Source organism: Neophocaena asiaeorientalis, unplaced genomic scaffold, assembly GCF_003031525.2.
Source record: "Neophocaena asiaeorientalis asiaeorientalis breed wild unplaced genomic scaffold, Neophocaena_asiaeorientalis_V1.1 scaffold117, whole genome shotgun sequence".
NCBI classification, from domain to species: Eukaryota; Metazoa; Chordata; class Mammalia; order Artiodactyla; family Phocoenidae; genus Neophocaena; species Neophocaena asiaeorientalis.
This window is the reverse complement of record NW_020173951.1, coordinates 389846-407254: the sequence shown is the minus strand read 5'-3', so window position 1 is coordinate 407254 and position 17409 is coordinate 389846. Positions and strand designations below refer to the sequence as shown.

Below are 17409 nucleotides of genomic sequence, written 5' to 3'. Positions count from 1 at the left end.
GTGCTCCGCAAGGGGAGAGGCCAAGACAGTGAGAGGCCCGCGTAAAGCAAAACAAACAAACAACAACAAAAAAAAAACGGACAGATAGAACCATAGGACAAATGGTGAAAGCAAAGCCCTAGGGACAAAATCTCACACAGAAGCATACACATACACACTCACAAAAAGAGGAAAAGGGGAAAAAATAATAAATCTTCCTCTCAAAGCCCACCTCCTCAATTTGGGATGATTTGTTGTCTATTCATGTATTCCACAGCTGCAGGGTACATCAAGTTGATTGTGGAGCTTCAATCCGCTGCTTCTGAGGCTGCTGGGAGAAATTTCCCTTTCTCTTCTTTGTTCGCACAGCTCCCGGGGCTCAGCTTTGGATTTGGCTACGCCTCTGTTTGTAGGTCGCCGGAGGGCGTCTGTTCTTCACTAAGGCAGGACGTGGTTAAAGGAGCAGCTGCTTCGGGGACTCTGGCTCACTCAGGCCATGGGGATGGAGGGGTGTGGATGCGGGGCGAGTCTGCGGCAGCAGAGGCCAGTGGGACGTTGCACCAGCCTGAGGCACGCCGTGCGTTCTCCCGGGGAAGTTGTCCCTGGATCCTGGGACCCTGGCAGTGGCGGGCTGCACAGGCTCCCCGGAAGGGAGGTGTGGATAGTGACCTGTGCTCGCACACAGGCTTCTTGGTGGCGGCAGCAGCAGCCTTGGTGTCTCATGCCCGTCTCTCGGGTCCGCGCTGTTAGCCGCGGCTTGCGCCCGTCTCTGCAGCTCCTTTAAGCAGCGCTCTTAATCCCCTCTCCTCGCGCACCCGGAAACAAAAGAGGGAAGAAAAAGTCTTGCTTCTTCGGCAGGTACAGACTTTTTCCCCCGGACTCCCTCCCGGCTAGCCGTGGTACACTAACCCCCTGCAGGCTGTGTTCACGCTGCCAACCCCAGTCCTCTCCCTGCACTCCGACCAAAGCCCGAGCCTCAGCTTCCAGCCCCGTCCACCCCAGTGGGTGAGCAGACAAGCCTCTCCGGCTGGTGAGTGCCGGTCGGCACTGATCCTCTGTGCGGGAATCTCTCTGCTTTGCCCTCCGCACCCCTGTTGCTGTGCTCTTCTTCGCGGCTCTGATGCTTTTCCCCTCCGCCACCCGCAGTCTCCGCCTGCGAAGGGGCTTCCTAGTGTGTGGAAACTTTTCCTCCTTCGCAGCTCCCTTCCACTGGTGCAAGTCCCGTCCCTATTCTTTTGTCTCTGTTTATTCTTTTTTCTTTTGCCCTACCCAGGTACGTGGGGACTTTCTTGCCTTTTGGGAGGTCTGAGGTTTTCTCCAGCGTTCAGTAGGTGTTCTGTAGGAGTTGTTCCACGTGTAGATGTATTTCTGGTGTATCTGTGGGGAGGAAGGTGATGTCTGCCATCCTCCCCCAAAGCTCTGGTTGGCACTTTAATCTTGGACTTCCTAGTCTCCAGAACTTGTCTTCGTGTGGTCACCATCAGTGACTGGTCTGGGTCCTCAACTGCTCCCCAACATCAGGGGTCTCTGCTAGTGTTGGAGGGTCTCCTGCAGAGGCGGGGGGTGGCTGTGGCTCACTGTGGGGACAAGGACACTGGCAGCAGAAGTTCTGGGAAGTACTCCTTGGTGTGAGCCAAAAAAAGGTTTTTAATTTAGATGAATAGTGGCTTAAGGAAATGGGCAATATCAAGTCAGTTTATGCAGATTATATTAATCTGATATAAACACAATTCTTATAGATTTTCTGTCCTTTGCAGTAAAAGGCAGTTCTCTCATTTGCCATTCTAGTCCACAATGCTAATTATTTTTTTTCAGTAAATGGCATATGCTGTCTATACATACACCTCTTTGTTTTTATGTCCAAGAAAAGAATTAATACTTGCTTTGTTTTCTTTAAAATCAGTGATGCTTGTATAGCAATATATTTGTGTGGATGGGTGTGGGCTAGATCAGTGCCTGGAAAACTGTAGTCACCTGAAGAGCTTATTTAAGTACAGATTCCAGGCCCCACCCGCAGAGTTTCTGATTTGGTACACATGGGATGGCCATGAGTATTTGCATTTCTAACAAGCTCTCAGATGTTGCTGATTCTGTCATGTTGTGGCTCTTGTTCGGAATAGCATTGGACTGGACAACATAGGAGAATCAGCTGTGCAACACAAGAAGAGAAGGGGAAGAGATAGATTAGATAAAGTAATCTTTAGTGTCTACTTGTACTGGGTTGGATAGTAGCCTCTGAAAGATACATCCACCAGGAACCTCAGAATGTGACCTTATTTGAAATAAGGATCTTTGCAAATCTTTTGGGTGAGGATTTTGAGATGAGCTCATCCTGGATAATATGGGCCCTCAATGGAACGATAAGTGTTCTTATGAGACAGACATCTATCCTTCAGAACTGTAAGACAATAATTCTCTGATGCTTTACCAAATCTGTGGTAATTTGTTATGGCAGATTTGGGAAACTAATACACTACCAAAGTCCAGCCATATCCAAGTGCCAAGTTCCCTCTGTCGTATGGTCTAAGGAAAAAGGGTAGAGTTCTGACACTGACCTGGTGGACTAGTATAACAATGAAACAGTGACTGAACATCAACTAATTGCCAAACACTGTTGGATACTTCCTGGCATGTTGTGTAATTAATCTTCCCTCAAATGCCTTGAAGTAGTTATTTTTTTAGCATTATTTAACAAAAGAAGACCCTGAAATGCAGAATGGTCATTTAGTCAGAAAATATTTATTGTCTACCTTACGCCAGGCTCTTGCTGGATGTTAGAGTAGTCAGTGACTTACCAAAGGTGATCCCGCTTGTAGGTGCCAGAGTCAGTGTCCAGATCCAGACCCTCTCCTTCCAGATGCAGTGCCCTTCTCCATCCATCATACGTTGTCAAAGGCTGGAGCAGGAAAGCACAGGGCATTTGGCAAATACTGACTAGTCCATTTTGGCTGCTATGGAGTATTTAACAAAGGAGAAAAGGAATTTATTATGACCAGCACAACTCACTGTAATTTATGGTAGTCGTCTAGCAGTATTTCTTTCTATTAGTACCTATAAAGCAGTTTTCACTTTGTTACCTGAATTTCATTTCCACTTGTGACCAGCCTTTCAATTCATACTCAAATATGCATGTAATATAAGCTGATCCTTAATAACAAGATAGAAGTAATAGCATTACATTGTTTTTGGAGATGTAGTTCAATGATTTAGACAACAGTATTTCTATACATATTTTTTAACATATAGATATATAACAGTCCTGGAAAAACTATTTGAATATTACCTTGAGGTTGAAGATCACAAAAAGAAGATCACTTACTCTTTAGCATCATAATAATATGAATTCCCTGAATGTTTCATACAAACTTCCCCTGAGTGATTATCAGGATATAATTTTTTTATGAGAAGTAAATTAAAATATCCCCTTTTAACTGTAAATTCATCAGTTTCTACTTGTAATTCTGTTTCTCTGTATATTTTAAGGCTAAGATTTTGGTATATACAGGTTCAGGACTATTATATTTTGGGGGTAGATTGTTTCTTTTAGCATTAAGTAATAACCTTTTTATCTCTGATTATGCTTTTTGCCTTAATATCTGCTTTTTTCTACGAGTAATACTGTAGCAGTATTCCCTTTGTTAATAATCATTGATATATTGTATCTACTTACTTTCAATTTTTCCATGTCACTGCATTAAAAAAAATTTTTACCTTCATTGAGATATAACTTATTCAGTCCTTTAAATTGTAAAATCCAGTGTTTCTTAGTATATTCACAGTTGTCAACCAATACCACTATCTAATTTCAGAACACTTTTTCATACCACCAAAAGGGAACCTGATATTCATTAGGAATCGCTGCCCATTTCTACACCCCCTCAGTCCCTGGCAATCACTAATCTACTTCTGCCTCTATGGATTTGCCTTTTCTGGACATTTCAGATAAATGAAATCATACAACGTGGCGTTTTGTGTCTGACTTTTTTTCAACTTTTCACTTACCGTAATGATTTCAAGATTCATCCACGTTGTAGTATGTGTCAGTACTTCACTATTTTTAAAGGCTGAGTAATATTTCATTACATGGATATATCACATATCTATCCATTAATGGATATTTGGGTTGTTTCTACTTTTTTGGCTATTATGAATAATGCTGTTATGCACATTCATAGTTTCATAATTATGACCAAATATAATTTTTTACATGGACGTATGTTTTCATTTCTCTTGGACATATACCTAGAAGTGGAATTGCTGCATCATGGGGTAACTCTACATTTAACACATTGAGGAACTGTCAAACAGTATTCCAAAATGGCTCCACCATTTCACATTCCCACCAGCAATGTACGAGGGTTCCAGTTCCTCCACATCCTTCATCTTGTCCTTGCTTAGACATTAAAACCCCAGTCCCAAGCCCTTTTGGCCCTTTTCTGGTATAAATTCTCTGTGGGTCTTCACCATGTCAGTTCCCACCTGTATAGCTTTGCATTCCACATGTTTCTGGCATCTAAATTTTTCTTTCTTTAAAGATCATATATGAATTAAAATTTAAAAGTAGTTTTACTTAGTATTTTTGTGTATTTGTGGAAGGTGAGGAAGGGAGAGTGGATATAGGGGGTAGGCATTTATACTGGATGAGTCGACCATTCCTAGAAGTTGAGCAGGTCAGTGGAATTGCAGTGATGATGAAGTGGCTGACTTAGAATTACATATGTTGTTTAGGGCTGGGGACCAGAGTTTTTATTCTGGGCTAACTTACTCAGACCATATAGGATCCATTATTATGCTGAACTCATCGTATCCCATATGAACTAACTGATCTTTTTGTGTTGTTACTTTACAGATGCAAGTTTCCAAAAATAATACTCAAAAGAAAAAGCCCAAATTTAGGAAAAGGTATGCTTTTTTAAATTAAAAACTATTATGATAATTGGGATTGCTGGGTCATATGGTAATTCTATTTGTAGTTTTTTAAGGAACCTCCATACTGTTCTCCATAGTGGCTGAACCAATTCACATTCCCACCAGCAGTGCAAGAGTGTCCCCTTTTCTCCACACCCTCTCCAGCATTTATCGTTTCTAGATTTTTTGATGATGGCCATTCTGACTGGTGTGAGATGATATCTCATTGTAGTTTTGATTTGCATTTCTCTAATGATTAATGATGTTGAGCATTCTTTCATGTGTTTGTTGGCATTCTTTATATCTTCTTTGGAGAAATGTCTGTTTAGGTCTTCTGCCCATTTTTGGATGGGGTTGTTTGGGTTTAATTTTTATATGACATTTCCCCCTGGTTCTTAATTTTGTTTCTCTAGGGAAATACGTTTTAAATTTTCTAAAAGAATTAATAAAATGATAAGTAGTAGGCTTAGAATTATGGAGAAAGTTTTATGTTGGTACAGATGTGTTGAACTATAAGTTTCAAAGATTAATATCATGTGAGCAACCAGATAAGAAGCAGGTTTTTAGTTTAAAAATAGGTAATGCAAACCAGAAATAAGCCTTTATAATGAGTCACTGATGACAAGTTTTAGTGTTTATCACCGAACCAGCCATACAGGTTATTTATTTTTTTAATGAATAGTAATCAGTGTTATGTGAAAAGGAGTCCTACTCAAAGACAAAGACTGGCCTAATATGACAGTCCTTCTCTTCTTCTTTGTCCTTTATTAGAAGATGAATAATTAAATTTTTAAAAAGGACTTTCACTTCCTAATCTTGACACTTCACAGTAACCCCATCAAATAGATAGGGGTATATCATAATTATCTCCACCTAAAAGATGAAGAATTTGTGCCTTAAAGAATTTAAGTGACTTTCTCAAGATCTTCTGGTTAGAGAAAATGCGTTTGAACAGATGTTTTCTGACTCTAAATCAGCAACATGGTGTAGTGGGAAAAGCATGGATTTTGCAGTCTGACAGAATTTAGTACTGTCACGTTCAACCATTTTCCTATGTTGTCAAATTTCTTAGTTCCTCTGAGTAACAATTGGTAGGTTTTTGGAGGGAGGATTACACGAAAAAGGCTTTGTAAGGTGCTGGGTAGATTACTAGTGGTTTTCACCTAGTGAGAGCTCAGATCAGTATTATTTTGTTTTTCACTGCCTTACTTACTGTGTACAACAACAAAGAAAAAGTACCCCAAGGTAGGAAATATATACTCATAATTTACAGTTACCAATGAATATGCATGAACAGTTATTTAAATATACATGCCTGATCTTTTGAAAATAAATCTGTCAAATTCTTTTTCTAGGAAAGCTATTTTAAAATCATCCTTTGAAAATGTTTGTTCAGATGATGCCTTATCAGAGGAAAACATGGGTATGTGAAGGCCTGTCCTGCTTTTAGTTCTTTTACCTATATTTAATTTCACCACATATAATTGTATTCCTTTGAGGAAAAAAAAATGGACATGTATACATATATGAGAAACATTAGTGGGTTTTTGGTATTGATTTACATACTAGGGATTTTCAATTGTCTTCAGGTTTCTATTCCCTCGAATTAAATTTTCTCTGGCTTTGTCATATATTTAATTTTTTAAAATAAAGCATCAGCAGTTGTGGGAGGAAATACCAGCATCAATACGCTTCAATCCAGACTTATCTATTCCATATTTATTGGGGTCCTAGGGGTGCCAAAGGGGGAGAAGGAAGAAAAGCAGCAGCCTAGGGCTTCCAGCTGAATTAATTGCCATTGGAGTTAGACCACAGTAGGGAGAATGTCGCCTGCAGGGAGAAGGTCTTCACTTTCAAAAGCACTTTACTTTTCCTACATTTTCGTTGGTCTTGAAAAGCAGGTACATGCTTGTTTGCTAGGTGGAACTTTGGCAGCCATACAAAGAGGTTTCAAAGCCAGTTAAACCCAGAGAAGTCATTGTGCCACACTCCCTCTCCTTGAAGCCACCCCAAGATCCTACGGGGCTCTCATTTCCATTGGCTAAATACGCCATTTGTTTTCAGTCTCAGTAAAAGAAAGGAAAGCAGGCAGAAGGACACCGAGGTAGGTTTTTTTTTTGTTTTTTTGTTTTTTCTTTTTTTTGCGCGGTACGCGGGGCTCTCACTATCGTGGCCTCTCCTGTTGTGGAACACAGGCTCCGGACGCGCAGGCTCAGTGGCCATGGCTCACAGGCCTAGCTGCTCCGCGGCATGTGGGATCTTCCCGGACCGGGGCATGAACCCGTGTCCCCCGCATCGGCAGGCGAACTCTCAACCACCAGGGAAGCCCGAAGTAGTTATTTTTTAAAAAGAAATTTCTTTGGCTCCTCTCCTAAACCACTACAAAATTCTGTTGTTTCTATCTCTTCTTAAACTTATTCTGCTACTGCTTTCCTGTTATTTAAGGTGCTTTTTTTCTTTTTTGGTTATTTTGTTGCTTTGCCTCACATGATCTTTTCAGATATTCCTGTAGAAATATCAAAAGTCATTTTAGCCCTAGGCTGAGTTACCACCAGGTGACCCTGATACTACAGCTGGATCCTTCTCCTCTCCAACTAGCACAGGATCCTACAGAAGAAATTCATGCCTGCCAGGAATCCACTAACTGGAAATGACTCTTCCATGTAAATGAGTGAACACATCTCAGTAGTCTTCCACTAAAGGGAAGCCCTGTCAGTAGTGTCATGTTCTGTATGGCTCTGAAAGTCTCAGTAGTTAATTGTTAAAATAGTTTACCTGATCATTGTTCCACTCCTCAATCCCATTTGAACTAAAGAACAGAAACATCTAGTCTTCTGTGTTCTTTGTAAGAGCTGACTACTTCCTGAAAGAGTAGTTCTTTTTCAGTAGTTTATACCCTCCTCAAATTTTTTACCCACTACCCATATTTCTGTGGATCCCTTGATGCAGGCCTCTGAGATCTCTCATTTCTTCTTAGATTAAGGTAGGATCAGTCCTAGATCGAGCAACAGAGGAAAATTATACCATCGGATTCTTGAGTCTCCACCCCACTTTTGGACCCTCCTTCCTTATGCTCCCAGGTGCTAATGTGTCTCCTGTTAGTCTACTGCCCCAGCTGTGATATTCCATTATGGGTTTTATACTCTACAGTTGCTTCTCTCTTTCCCTTAGTTAGAGATCCCAGGGAGAGTCAATTAAGTGGATCTACTTTACCTTTCCAAGTATCAGTTTCTTCATCTGTAATAAAGAGATGCAGTAGAAGCCCTCTTATCTGACAAAGAGAGGACTATTTCTGGAAAATAATAGAAAAAATTGAGGAATCATTAAATAAATTAAACTGTATATTCATGGCTGTATAAAGATTTAATCTAATGCCGGGAGGGAGAGATAAATTAGGAGTTTGGGATTAACATATACACACTACTATATATGTAAAATAGGTAAACAACAAGGGCCTACTGTATAGCATAGGAAACTATATTTAATATCTTGTAATAACCTATAATGGAAAAGAATCTGGAAAATAATATATATATATATATCATTTTGCTGTACACCTGAAACTAACACAACATTGTAAATTAACTATACTTCAATTTTAAAAAGTGGTTATAAAAAGAGATTTAATCTAAGAAATAGCTATTTGTGGAGCATGTCTGTATTTTTTTGGAGAATTGCCACCCGGAATATCTTGTATTATATATTTTTTTTCAGTGTTTAGAGACCAAAAAAAAAAAATCCATTGATGATGAAATAATAATACAATAATAATAATGATAACACCTGTAGCAGTTAGTATGTGTCCTCACTTTTCTAAACATTTCATATATATCAATTTATTTAACCCTCACAAGATCTATATGAGATAGATAAGGTAGATATTATTTTAACGCCCATTCTGTCAGTGGAGAAACTGAGGTACTTAATAGGTTACATGACTTTTCTAAGGTCACATAGCTTCTTAAAATTAATCAAAGTTTGCAACAATTTCCTTGGTTGCTTTGAGTACCAGAAGCTTAAAGCTAAATTTATGGTTTTTCTTTACAGCAATGGTAGTTGGTCTAAGCATTTTTTAAATGTAATGCCTTTCGTATCTTCCTTAATGAATTGATTTTGACTTCTTTTATTTTCAGTCTTTGAGTTTTTGTCATTTGTTTTATTGTATCAGTGTTTTCTGTTGGTAAATACCTCATTTTTGGGAAGTAGACAGTGTATTAAACTTTTGATAGATAAAAGATTGACATAGTACCCTGGATTAACTAGTAATCTACTAACATTAATTAATAAGTTAGCAAAGGATGTGTTCATTAGCTGTCTGAGATAGGTGAGCATGGCAGAGAATGGCTAATATAGGAAAGGTCTGGACGGTGGCTGAGCCCGAGTAGGAGATGAAAGCTTGAGGCCTGGGTCTGGGGTGTAAAAGTCTAACGGGGAGAAGGGTGCTGTCTTGCTCTTCAAGGCAAACTTTGCCCACCTGCTCTTGGTTTGGAGTCACCTTTAACCTCTAGGCCTTTGTGCCTCCTGTTTCTGTTTGTGTCCCAGAAAGGTGTCCTCTTCTTCATTCCACTTCAGCCTGTATTTCACTCATCTCTACGTTTAAATCATGAACACGCAGAGGAGGGTTTGTGGTTACTTGAAAACAAAACAAAACCAAGTGCTTTTTCCGCCTCTTCACCCTCCTTTTCTGTAAGAATGACTTCAAAATTCCAACATTGAAATGGCCCTGAAAGTTTATTTAAGATGCTATTTTTCAGTGCCAGGTTTGAAATAACCCAGCCAGTGACCTCGTTATATAAGGGAGGAAATAGCTTCTTTAGACATTTAATAGAGAAATAGAGAGTAAAGAAAACTTCATAAATATACATTTGAAGGCTTTTAAAATAGTGACTAGCCTGTGCTCCGCAACAAGAGAAGCCACCACAATGAGAAGCATGCACACTGCGGGATAGGGAGGGTGGGAGGGAGACTCAAGAGGGAGATATGGGGATATATATATATATGTATAGCTGATTCACTTTGTTATAAAGCAGAAACTAACACACCATTGTAAAGCAATTATACTCCAATAGAGATGTTAAAAAAAAAAAGAAGCCTGCACACCACAACAAAGAGTAGCCCCCGCTCTCCGCAACTAGAGAAAGCCCACGTGTGGCAACGAAGACCCAACACAGTGAAAAATAAATAAAATATAAATAAATTTATTTTTAAAAATAGTGACTGATTTATTGAGATAAACAGTAAGTTATTTCTTATCAGGAGTGGAAAAAAACACTGATTTATTTTATAAAAAGTCATTTTTAAAAGCCAGATATGGACTTCAGTATGAGAGATACTTTTTTCTTTCCTTTTCTTTTCTTTTTTTTTTTTTCCACTTTCTCTGCATGATAGAGCAGCTATCACTCAACAAATTGAAGCAAGTTAGGAAAACTACAGGATAATGAGGATTGATAGAAGTTGATTAGTCATGCAGTTAGCACAGGCGTGCATTCTCTATCTTTGGAGGAGATCATTGACCAATTTTGATAACCTAGTTTGTAGATTACAGTAACTGCAATTTCTGAGAATTATTTTTGCACTCTCTGCGTTTACAGTATAGGAATACCCATTTAGAAAAGCAAGCCTCCTGTTGCTCTGGAAGCAGAATTTGACATCAGTCAAGTTGGTGTTATGAACCCTGGTTGATTCATGAAGTCGTCCATTACTTTGTCTTCCCTTTGATCGAAAGGCAGTGTACATACTTTTCCAGACCACTTGAAAACAGAGAGCCTGCAATGGCGCTTGGCAATGACATTCATTATCATAAATTGATTGTATTTTAGCCTTAGAAATAAAAAGAAGTTTGTGTGCCATTTTTCCTTTACAGCAGAGCTCAAAATACACCTTCTCAGCAGTGCACTGAATGTCAGTTATCAATTTCCATAGACTCAGAATGTAAAGTAGGAAAACCCAACATCTGTGAGTGGGACTGGGGAATTGGTGTGAAGATAGCCACACAGTTGTTATTAAGTGACAGGTTACTAAGTAAGAAATCTGTCATAAAGAGAGGTTAATCTCATTAACAAAACTGATTCAGTGAAAATGTACTTTCCTACAGAAAATTCTGATTCAGTAGATATGGTGTTGCATTCGTATTTTTTAATAAAGTCTCCAGGTGATCCTTGTGCCCCTAGATTTTGAATATCATTGTTCTAGAATGTAATAGCTTATCCTCTGTGTTCTTAGGCTTTTGCAGTTAACACAGGTCTGTGTGCTTACAACTAACATGTCAGTTACGGTTTTTGTTTGTCTTTAAACATAGGAACTGGTTCTGAGGTATGGAATGGCTTATCAGAAAGCTTCTTTCAAACTGTTTTTGAGAGTTTTCCACAAAGAAAACCTAAGACTGGCTAGATGGAGATGATGACCAGGAAGGCTCGTTGGTCTGTGGCTCTTCTCTGGGGCCCCTGACCCTTAGTAGGCACACAATAAACATTTGTTGATTAAATAAAAGAAGATGGTAATAAAATATGAATTCTTTTGAGCTGGAACGTCTCACGTTAATAATCTCTGTTTTTACCTTATAGCGTGCTTAGTTTACAAGGATACCTGTGTGTGTAAACACACACACACAAATGGATGTGTATATCATGCACAATTAAATTAATATGATTGCTGGGAACACCTTGATATACTCATTGATAATATTTTAGTGCTGAAGGGTGCGTCCTGCTTGGGTTCCATGAACTTTCAGCTGCTCTACCTCGTGTGATTTTTGGTTACTTGCCAATGAGCAGTCCATAATAGAGGTGGTGTGTCAGATTTGTATAACCAGAGTGGAAGGTGATGGGGTGTGTGTTCGTGGCCTTTCTCTTTCAATCATGCTGCCCTTGGAAGACTTCTCAGGGCCCCCATCAGTCTGTTTTGCAGGAGCAGGCCACCCGGGTCTCCTTCCCCTTATCTTTACTTCAACAAGACTTGGTATCAAATGAAAATGTTTGTTTTATTTAAATCGAGAATTCAGTTGATATTGTTAATCAGTGATTGAGTCTGTAGAGTTATAATAGGTGTTTATTTCTTTGATGGGGATATTATTTTATCTCAGCAAGTTCAATCAATTACCAGATTTTTTACATACTTACATATTTCTGTCACAGTAGCACCAAAAAACCACAATTTTTATAAGTGTGTGGGTTTTTTTTTTTAATCAGATTAGGCAGTTAAGATGCATTGATATTTTGATTAGGAATAAACTAGTCTGGACTTAGCCTTGCCACTTAATTACATGGCTTCCCCTTTTAAACAGTAGCTTTAATAGTTTATTGCAGGAATTGACAAGTTGTGCCCCACGGTCCACCAGTTGCTGCCTGTTCTTGTAAATAAAGTTTTATTGGGACACAGCCACTCTCATTTGGTTTAAGTGTATGTGTATGGTTTGCATCCAACAGCAGTATTGAGTAGCTGTAACAGAGACCATCTGGCCCACAAAGCCTGAAATATTTACTCTCTGGTCCTTCACAGAAAAAAAGTTGCTGACCCTCGGTCTATAAATAACAATTTAGTTTGGTGCCCTTGGCTCCTTATTTTAAAAATGCAAACTTCTAGTGAGCTTTTGATGTTTCAGGGATACTTTATAGTCTACACATAGCAAGAATGTAACCTACATTTTTCAAGGAATAATTATTCAATATAAAAGATTCACCTGGAAATCCATAGTAATTTCACATCAGGCAGAGGCCTATCTGAAAATTATACAAAGTATTTATTTTTTAATCTCATAACTTTAGAAAATGTCCTCTTTGGGGGTGGTTAATAGTATGAATTAGATTGAATTAATTAAGATATAACATTTTTGACTATATTAACGTTGTTTCTTTAGTTGTCTCTGAGACAGAACTTTTACTAAAAGAGCTGGAGCAAATGCTAGAGCAAGCGCGGGAGCCCACAGCCGCCCCTGATGAGTCCGAAGGGGAGCACAGAGAGGAGACAGATACAGGAGAAAAGGTAAGGTCCATAGTGACCATCAGGCCTAAACAGCAACTCCAGACTCCTCAAACAGCAGAAATTGTTCCTGGATCTTCATTTTCACTCTATGGGAAGTGCTTTTCACTTCTGAAACTTGAGCCCTTGATTATCATGAGGTGAATAATAAACTAGTAGCCTGTTGAGAAATCAAGATGCATCTATCAGTCTTTGAAAAAACTATATTTGAGCCAAGGAGCTCTTTTATTTTAGATATTTAAGGCTGGAATGAAGAGAGATGGAGGGGCTCACTGTCATCAAGGGGGTGCCCATCTTTACAGTCAGGAGAAGGGCCAGGACAAGAGCCGCTCAGGAAACCTGCTCTGCCTGGTTCATGCACAGGGTTGATCTCCATGGGGACAAACCTCATTAGTAACATCCTGGAGGTGGGGTTTTTCACTGGACTCTATTTCACCATTCTTAACCAAATTGTCTTTTTCTTTTGGTCAGCTATATTGGGCTGAGAAAGGCCATGTGTGCTTACTGTATTCAATATTTATATATGAAAACAGCAATTTTGAGTTGGTTGACACACTGCTCAGCACATCAGCTCCATGTCTGTGCAAATAAAATGAGGTACAAGCCCAGCTCATTAACACAGAGCAGCAGTGTGGCAGGTGTGAGAAAAATAAGTCATGGGGCAGACGCTTCCACAAGGTGGTACAGCTGTTCCCTATGTAGTTAGGAAGAAAAACAGCAGTGGGGAGCCCTGGAACCTTAAGGTTTCATTCCTTCTCTCATTCCCTCATTTGGGTATATAGTGTGCCTGGAGTCAGGAGGGCAGTGGATAGGAGACAGGCTCAGGATACAGTGCCTATGTGCCCATCCTGGTCCTGCCAGTGAGGACTTGGGGGACTTGGCAAGGTTGCCTAGCCAAGGGTGAAACAAGGCAAACCAGGAAAAGTGCTTTGCAGAGTAATTGACACCTAAGGTTGGCTGTTATTACAGATGAGAATTGTCAGTGGCAGCCACTGGAGAGAGTATGAGCTAAGAATTTGTCACTTTGTCTCTTTTCCCATATTCTCAATTTGCGGAACTACCCATCCCCAAGTCTATCTATTCTGAGATGCAGAAAAGGTGGATTTGTAAGTGGACAAGATTGTTTACCCACTTTGGCTGATTTCATTCAGAACTTCAAGAAGAATAAAGATGATTCTTAAATACCTCCTTGACCGAGTTAGAAATCAAGAAAATATACAGAATTTACAGTTGAGATCAAAATGCCAAGGAAAATAAAATTAATGATAAAAACACTTGCTGAGCTGAAAAACATAAATGTTTTCTTGGTCAGTGATACCAACTTGTACTTGAATTTCCATGGGTTGTGAATGCCATTTTTCCAATTAGAGTTCCTTTTTTAAAAAAACAAAAAACAAAAAACTTGTTGTCTCTATATAGATCCTACCCTTTGTAGAAGAACAAGAGCTATAGATTGGTGATATATATGTTGTATACATGTAGTTAATATACAAATTATTCTTTTCTAGCAAATGTGTGTTTTGTTTGAGCACCATATGGATTTTTGCAGTGGTTTTTTTTTTTTTCCAGTCTTATCAGTTTGTCTTTTCAAAAATACAGCCAGGGGCTTCCCTGGTGGCACAGTGGTTGAGAGTCCGCCTGCTGATGCAGGGGACACGGGTTCGTGCCCCGGTCTGGGAAGATCCCACATGCCGCGGAGCGGCTGGGCCCGTGAGCCATGGTCGCTGAGCCTGCGGGTCTGGAGCCTGTGCTCTGCAACAGGAGAGGCCACAACAGTAAGAGCCCTGCACACCGCAAAAAAAAAAAAAAAAATACAGCCAGGTTGATTTTTATAGAAATGTCCTGGAGCTTTTACAGCCACAGAATTGGCTTCTATTTTGCCATTATAACTAGTAGCTTCATAGAACAGAAAATTACTTCTGATTTTTATTTCTTAAGGTAAAATACATAGTTTTTATACATCACCAGCCAGGAGCTTGCTCTTTGTTTTAGATTCTTGTAATATTTTATGCTTTCTAAGTCATTTAGAAATTATAAAATTTAACCATTTTAACTTGCTGGTAGTAGGCAGGTGAGTGCCACCTGCTGACTGGTTCGTAAGCTTCTCTCCACACTGAGCTTTACAAGTCTGGAATTCATGGCAGGTTCAGGGTACTTAGGGCCTTGTTCACTTTTAAATAAGGAGAATAGCAATGAGACCAGCTGTCAAAGCTGGAGCAATTTACAGCTTAAAAATAAAAAAATGATCACCTAAGGGATTTCTTTTTTTTGTTAGTAGGAAAAATTAATATATCTTCCAAAGGTAATACCACTTAACACTGAAGATGTGTTTTGTTTTTAGGAGAAAGTGGCCTTTACAAGCTAACACATCAAAAGGAGCCATCTGATAATTTTAAAGTTCTGAGCATGTTTATTCTCTGGGCAGATAGTGTTTGAGCTATTTTCAAAGTTGTGAATTTGATGATGTTTTCATCATTCATTTCATGTATGAGGTTTCAGGTCAATTACTCTCAAGTATTTATACCAATGAATTGAGCGTAGCAACATGAACAAAAAGCATACACACACGGATAATCAAAATCCATTTCTATTTGTCATTGAAATACTTTATGAGATTATTTTCCTCAGTAGAGTCACCTTTCTAATTAATTATGTTCTTAGCTAATATTAACACTAGTTGACATGCCCTGACGTGGAAAAAAATGGGAAGGAATTAATTTCAGATTATTATAAGAATCCACCTGAATAATTCACAAATTAGATAGTCCATATACAGATAAGACAGAGTTTACTGAATAATAATTATTTTAATAATTATTGTAATGAAAGGTACATTTTTGATACATGAAAGCACTTGTCTAAACTGCATGTATTCTTTTTTAATTTATTTATTTATTTATTTTTGGCTGTGTCAGGACTTCGTTGCTGCACGTGGGCTTTCTCTGGTTGCAGCGAGCTCTTCGTTGCAGTGCAGAGGCTTCTCATTGCGGTGGCTTCTCTTGTTGCGGAGCACAGGCCCTAGGTGTACAGGCTTCAGTAGTTGTGGCACATGGGCTCAGTAGTTGTGGCTCATGGGCTGTAGAGTGCAGGCTGAGTAGTTGTGGCACATGGGCTTAGTTGCCCCGCAGCATGTGGGATCTTCCCAGAGCAGGGCTCGAACCTGTGTCCCCTGCATTGGCAGACGGATTCTTAACCACTGCACCACCAGGGAAGTCCCATAAACTGCATGTATTTTTTTTCTTACATTGTGTGGGAAGTTACCTCTGCCTTTAATGACCCTTGAAGCCGTAAATCTCGTGTGTGTGTGTGTGTGTGTGTGTGTTTGCATTGTTTTTACCTGTGTTCTTTCCCACTAAGCTAGCACACACTCTCACTGTTCATAAGGAATGCAGATGCTTATGAGAAAATGAGAACAGAAAAGTGTGACTAAAACAGTTTTAACTTGTATTCCCCATAATAATCATTTTTAAAATAAACAAATATAGAAAACTCTCAGAAGTTTAATTTTAAAGACCACATTTTGCCAAAGCATAAAATTAAAACTAACTAAAAATGTGTGATGTTGGAGAGTAGAGACAGGACTAAATACTATGTTATTTTTACACTCACACACTTACTGTACGTTATACAGCAAATGGAACACCTTCTTAAGGAGTTACTGACAACTTTATGTTTTGTTCAAGTAATTAAGCCTGGTCTTCAAGTAAATTTGCTGACTTGTATGATTACTTTTACAGTTATCGAAATGTGACCCTGAAGCTCCTGTTGGCAGCTCGCGTGAGAACCACTGTGAAGAGGACTATCTTGTAATTGATGGGCTAAGATTAAAAGCTGGAGAATGTATTGAAAATATAAGTAACAAGTTTAAAGAAATAGATGCGTTGATGTCTGCATTTTAGGGCATTACAGATATTTTCAAAAGTTAATTATAAAAACATTTACATCTTCACATTTTCCCAAAGTCAAAACTTAAAAATGTTTAGTGAAATAGGTATACATTATACTGAAGTTGTTATTTCTAATAACTTTCTACTTTGTGTTTTGAAAATATCCATTGTTTTGAGAGTCAATCAAATGGAATTAAGTTAGTGTTATAAATTTAGAATCTGAGAAACCCTGATATTTGTATTTGTAGGGTTTTTTTCTTGTTTGCCTTAATTTTAAAATGACTTATGAAACCTACTTCACAAATACATGCTTTACAATGATTATTTAGGCCCTTTGTTCAAATGTGGCTAACTGTTAAAATGACTGCCAATGCTATTATAATTCTTACAGATATTTCAAATCTAATATACTTAGAGAATGTGAATTTGTAGTAGAAAGAAGCTACTATAAAATAAAAGGAAATAATAAAAAATGGTTGTGTAATAGAGTTGGAGCTTTCTAAAAAAACAAAAATGTCAATTGCCTTATTATACTGGAAACAATCTTTTCAGCTACAGTTCCCTAACTGAGTAAGAGTCTGTGGAGGGTTTTTGGAAGATTAGAATCCTGGACCCTTCCCCACTGAATCAGTATCTCTGGAGGTGAGGATGGGAAAAT

General features: G+C 38.8%; 1 protein-coding gene across 2 annotated transcripts in view; it reads left to right on the top strand.

Moving 5' to 3' along the window:
* The window catches only part of ZCWPW2 (zinc finger CW-type and PWWP domain containing 2), a 132596-nt gene extending 115409 nt beyond the window's left edge, over window positions 1-17187 (top strand). For both annotated transcript variants that reach the window (XM_024752864.1, XM_024752863.1), the window contains exons 6-9: window positions 4829-4881; window positions 6243-6310; window positions 12743-12867; window positions 16602-17187. In XM_024752864.1, coding sequence (XP_024608632.1) covers window positions 4829-4881; window positions 6243-6310; window positions 12743-12867; window positions 16602-16763 — 408 coding nt within the window. In that variant the 3' untranslated portion in view covers window positions 16764-17187. The remainder of the gene's footprint in view (window positions 1-4828; window positions 4882-6242; window positions 6311-12742; window positions 12868-16601) is intronic.
* Window positions 17188-17409: the final 222 nt, after the last annotated feature.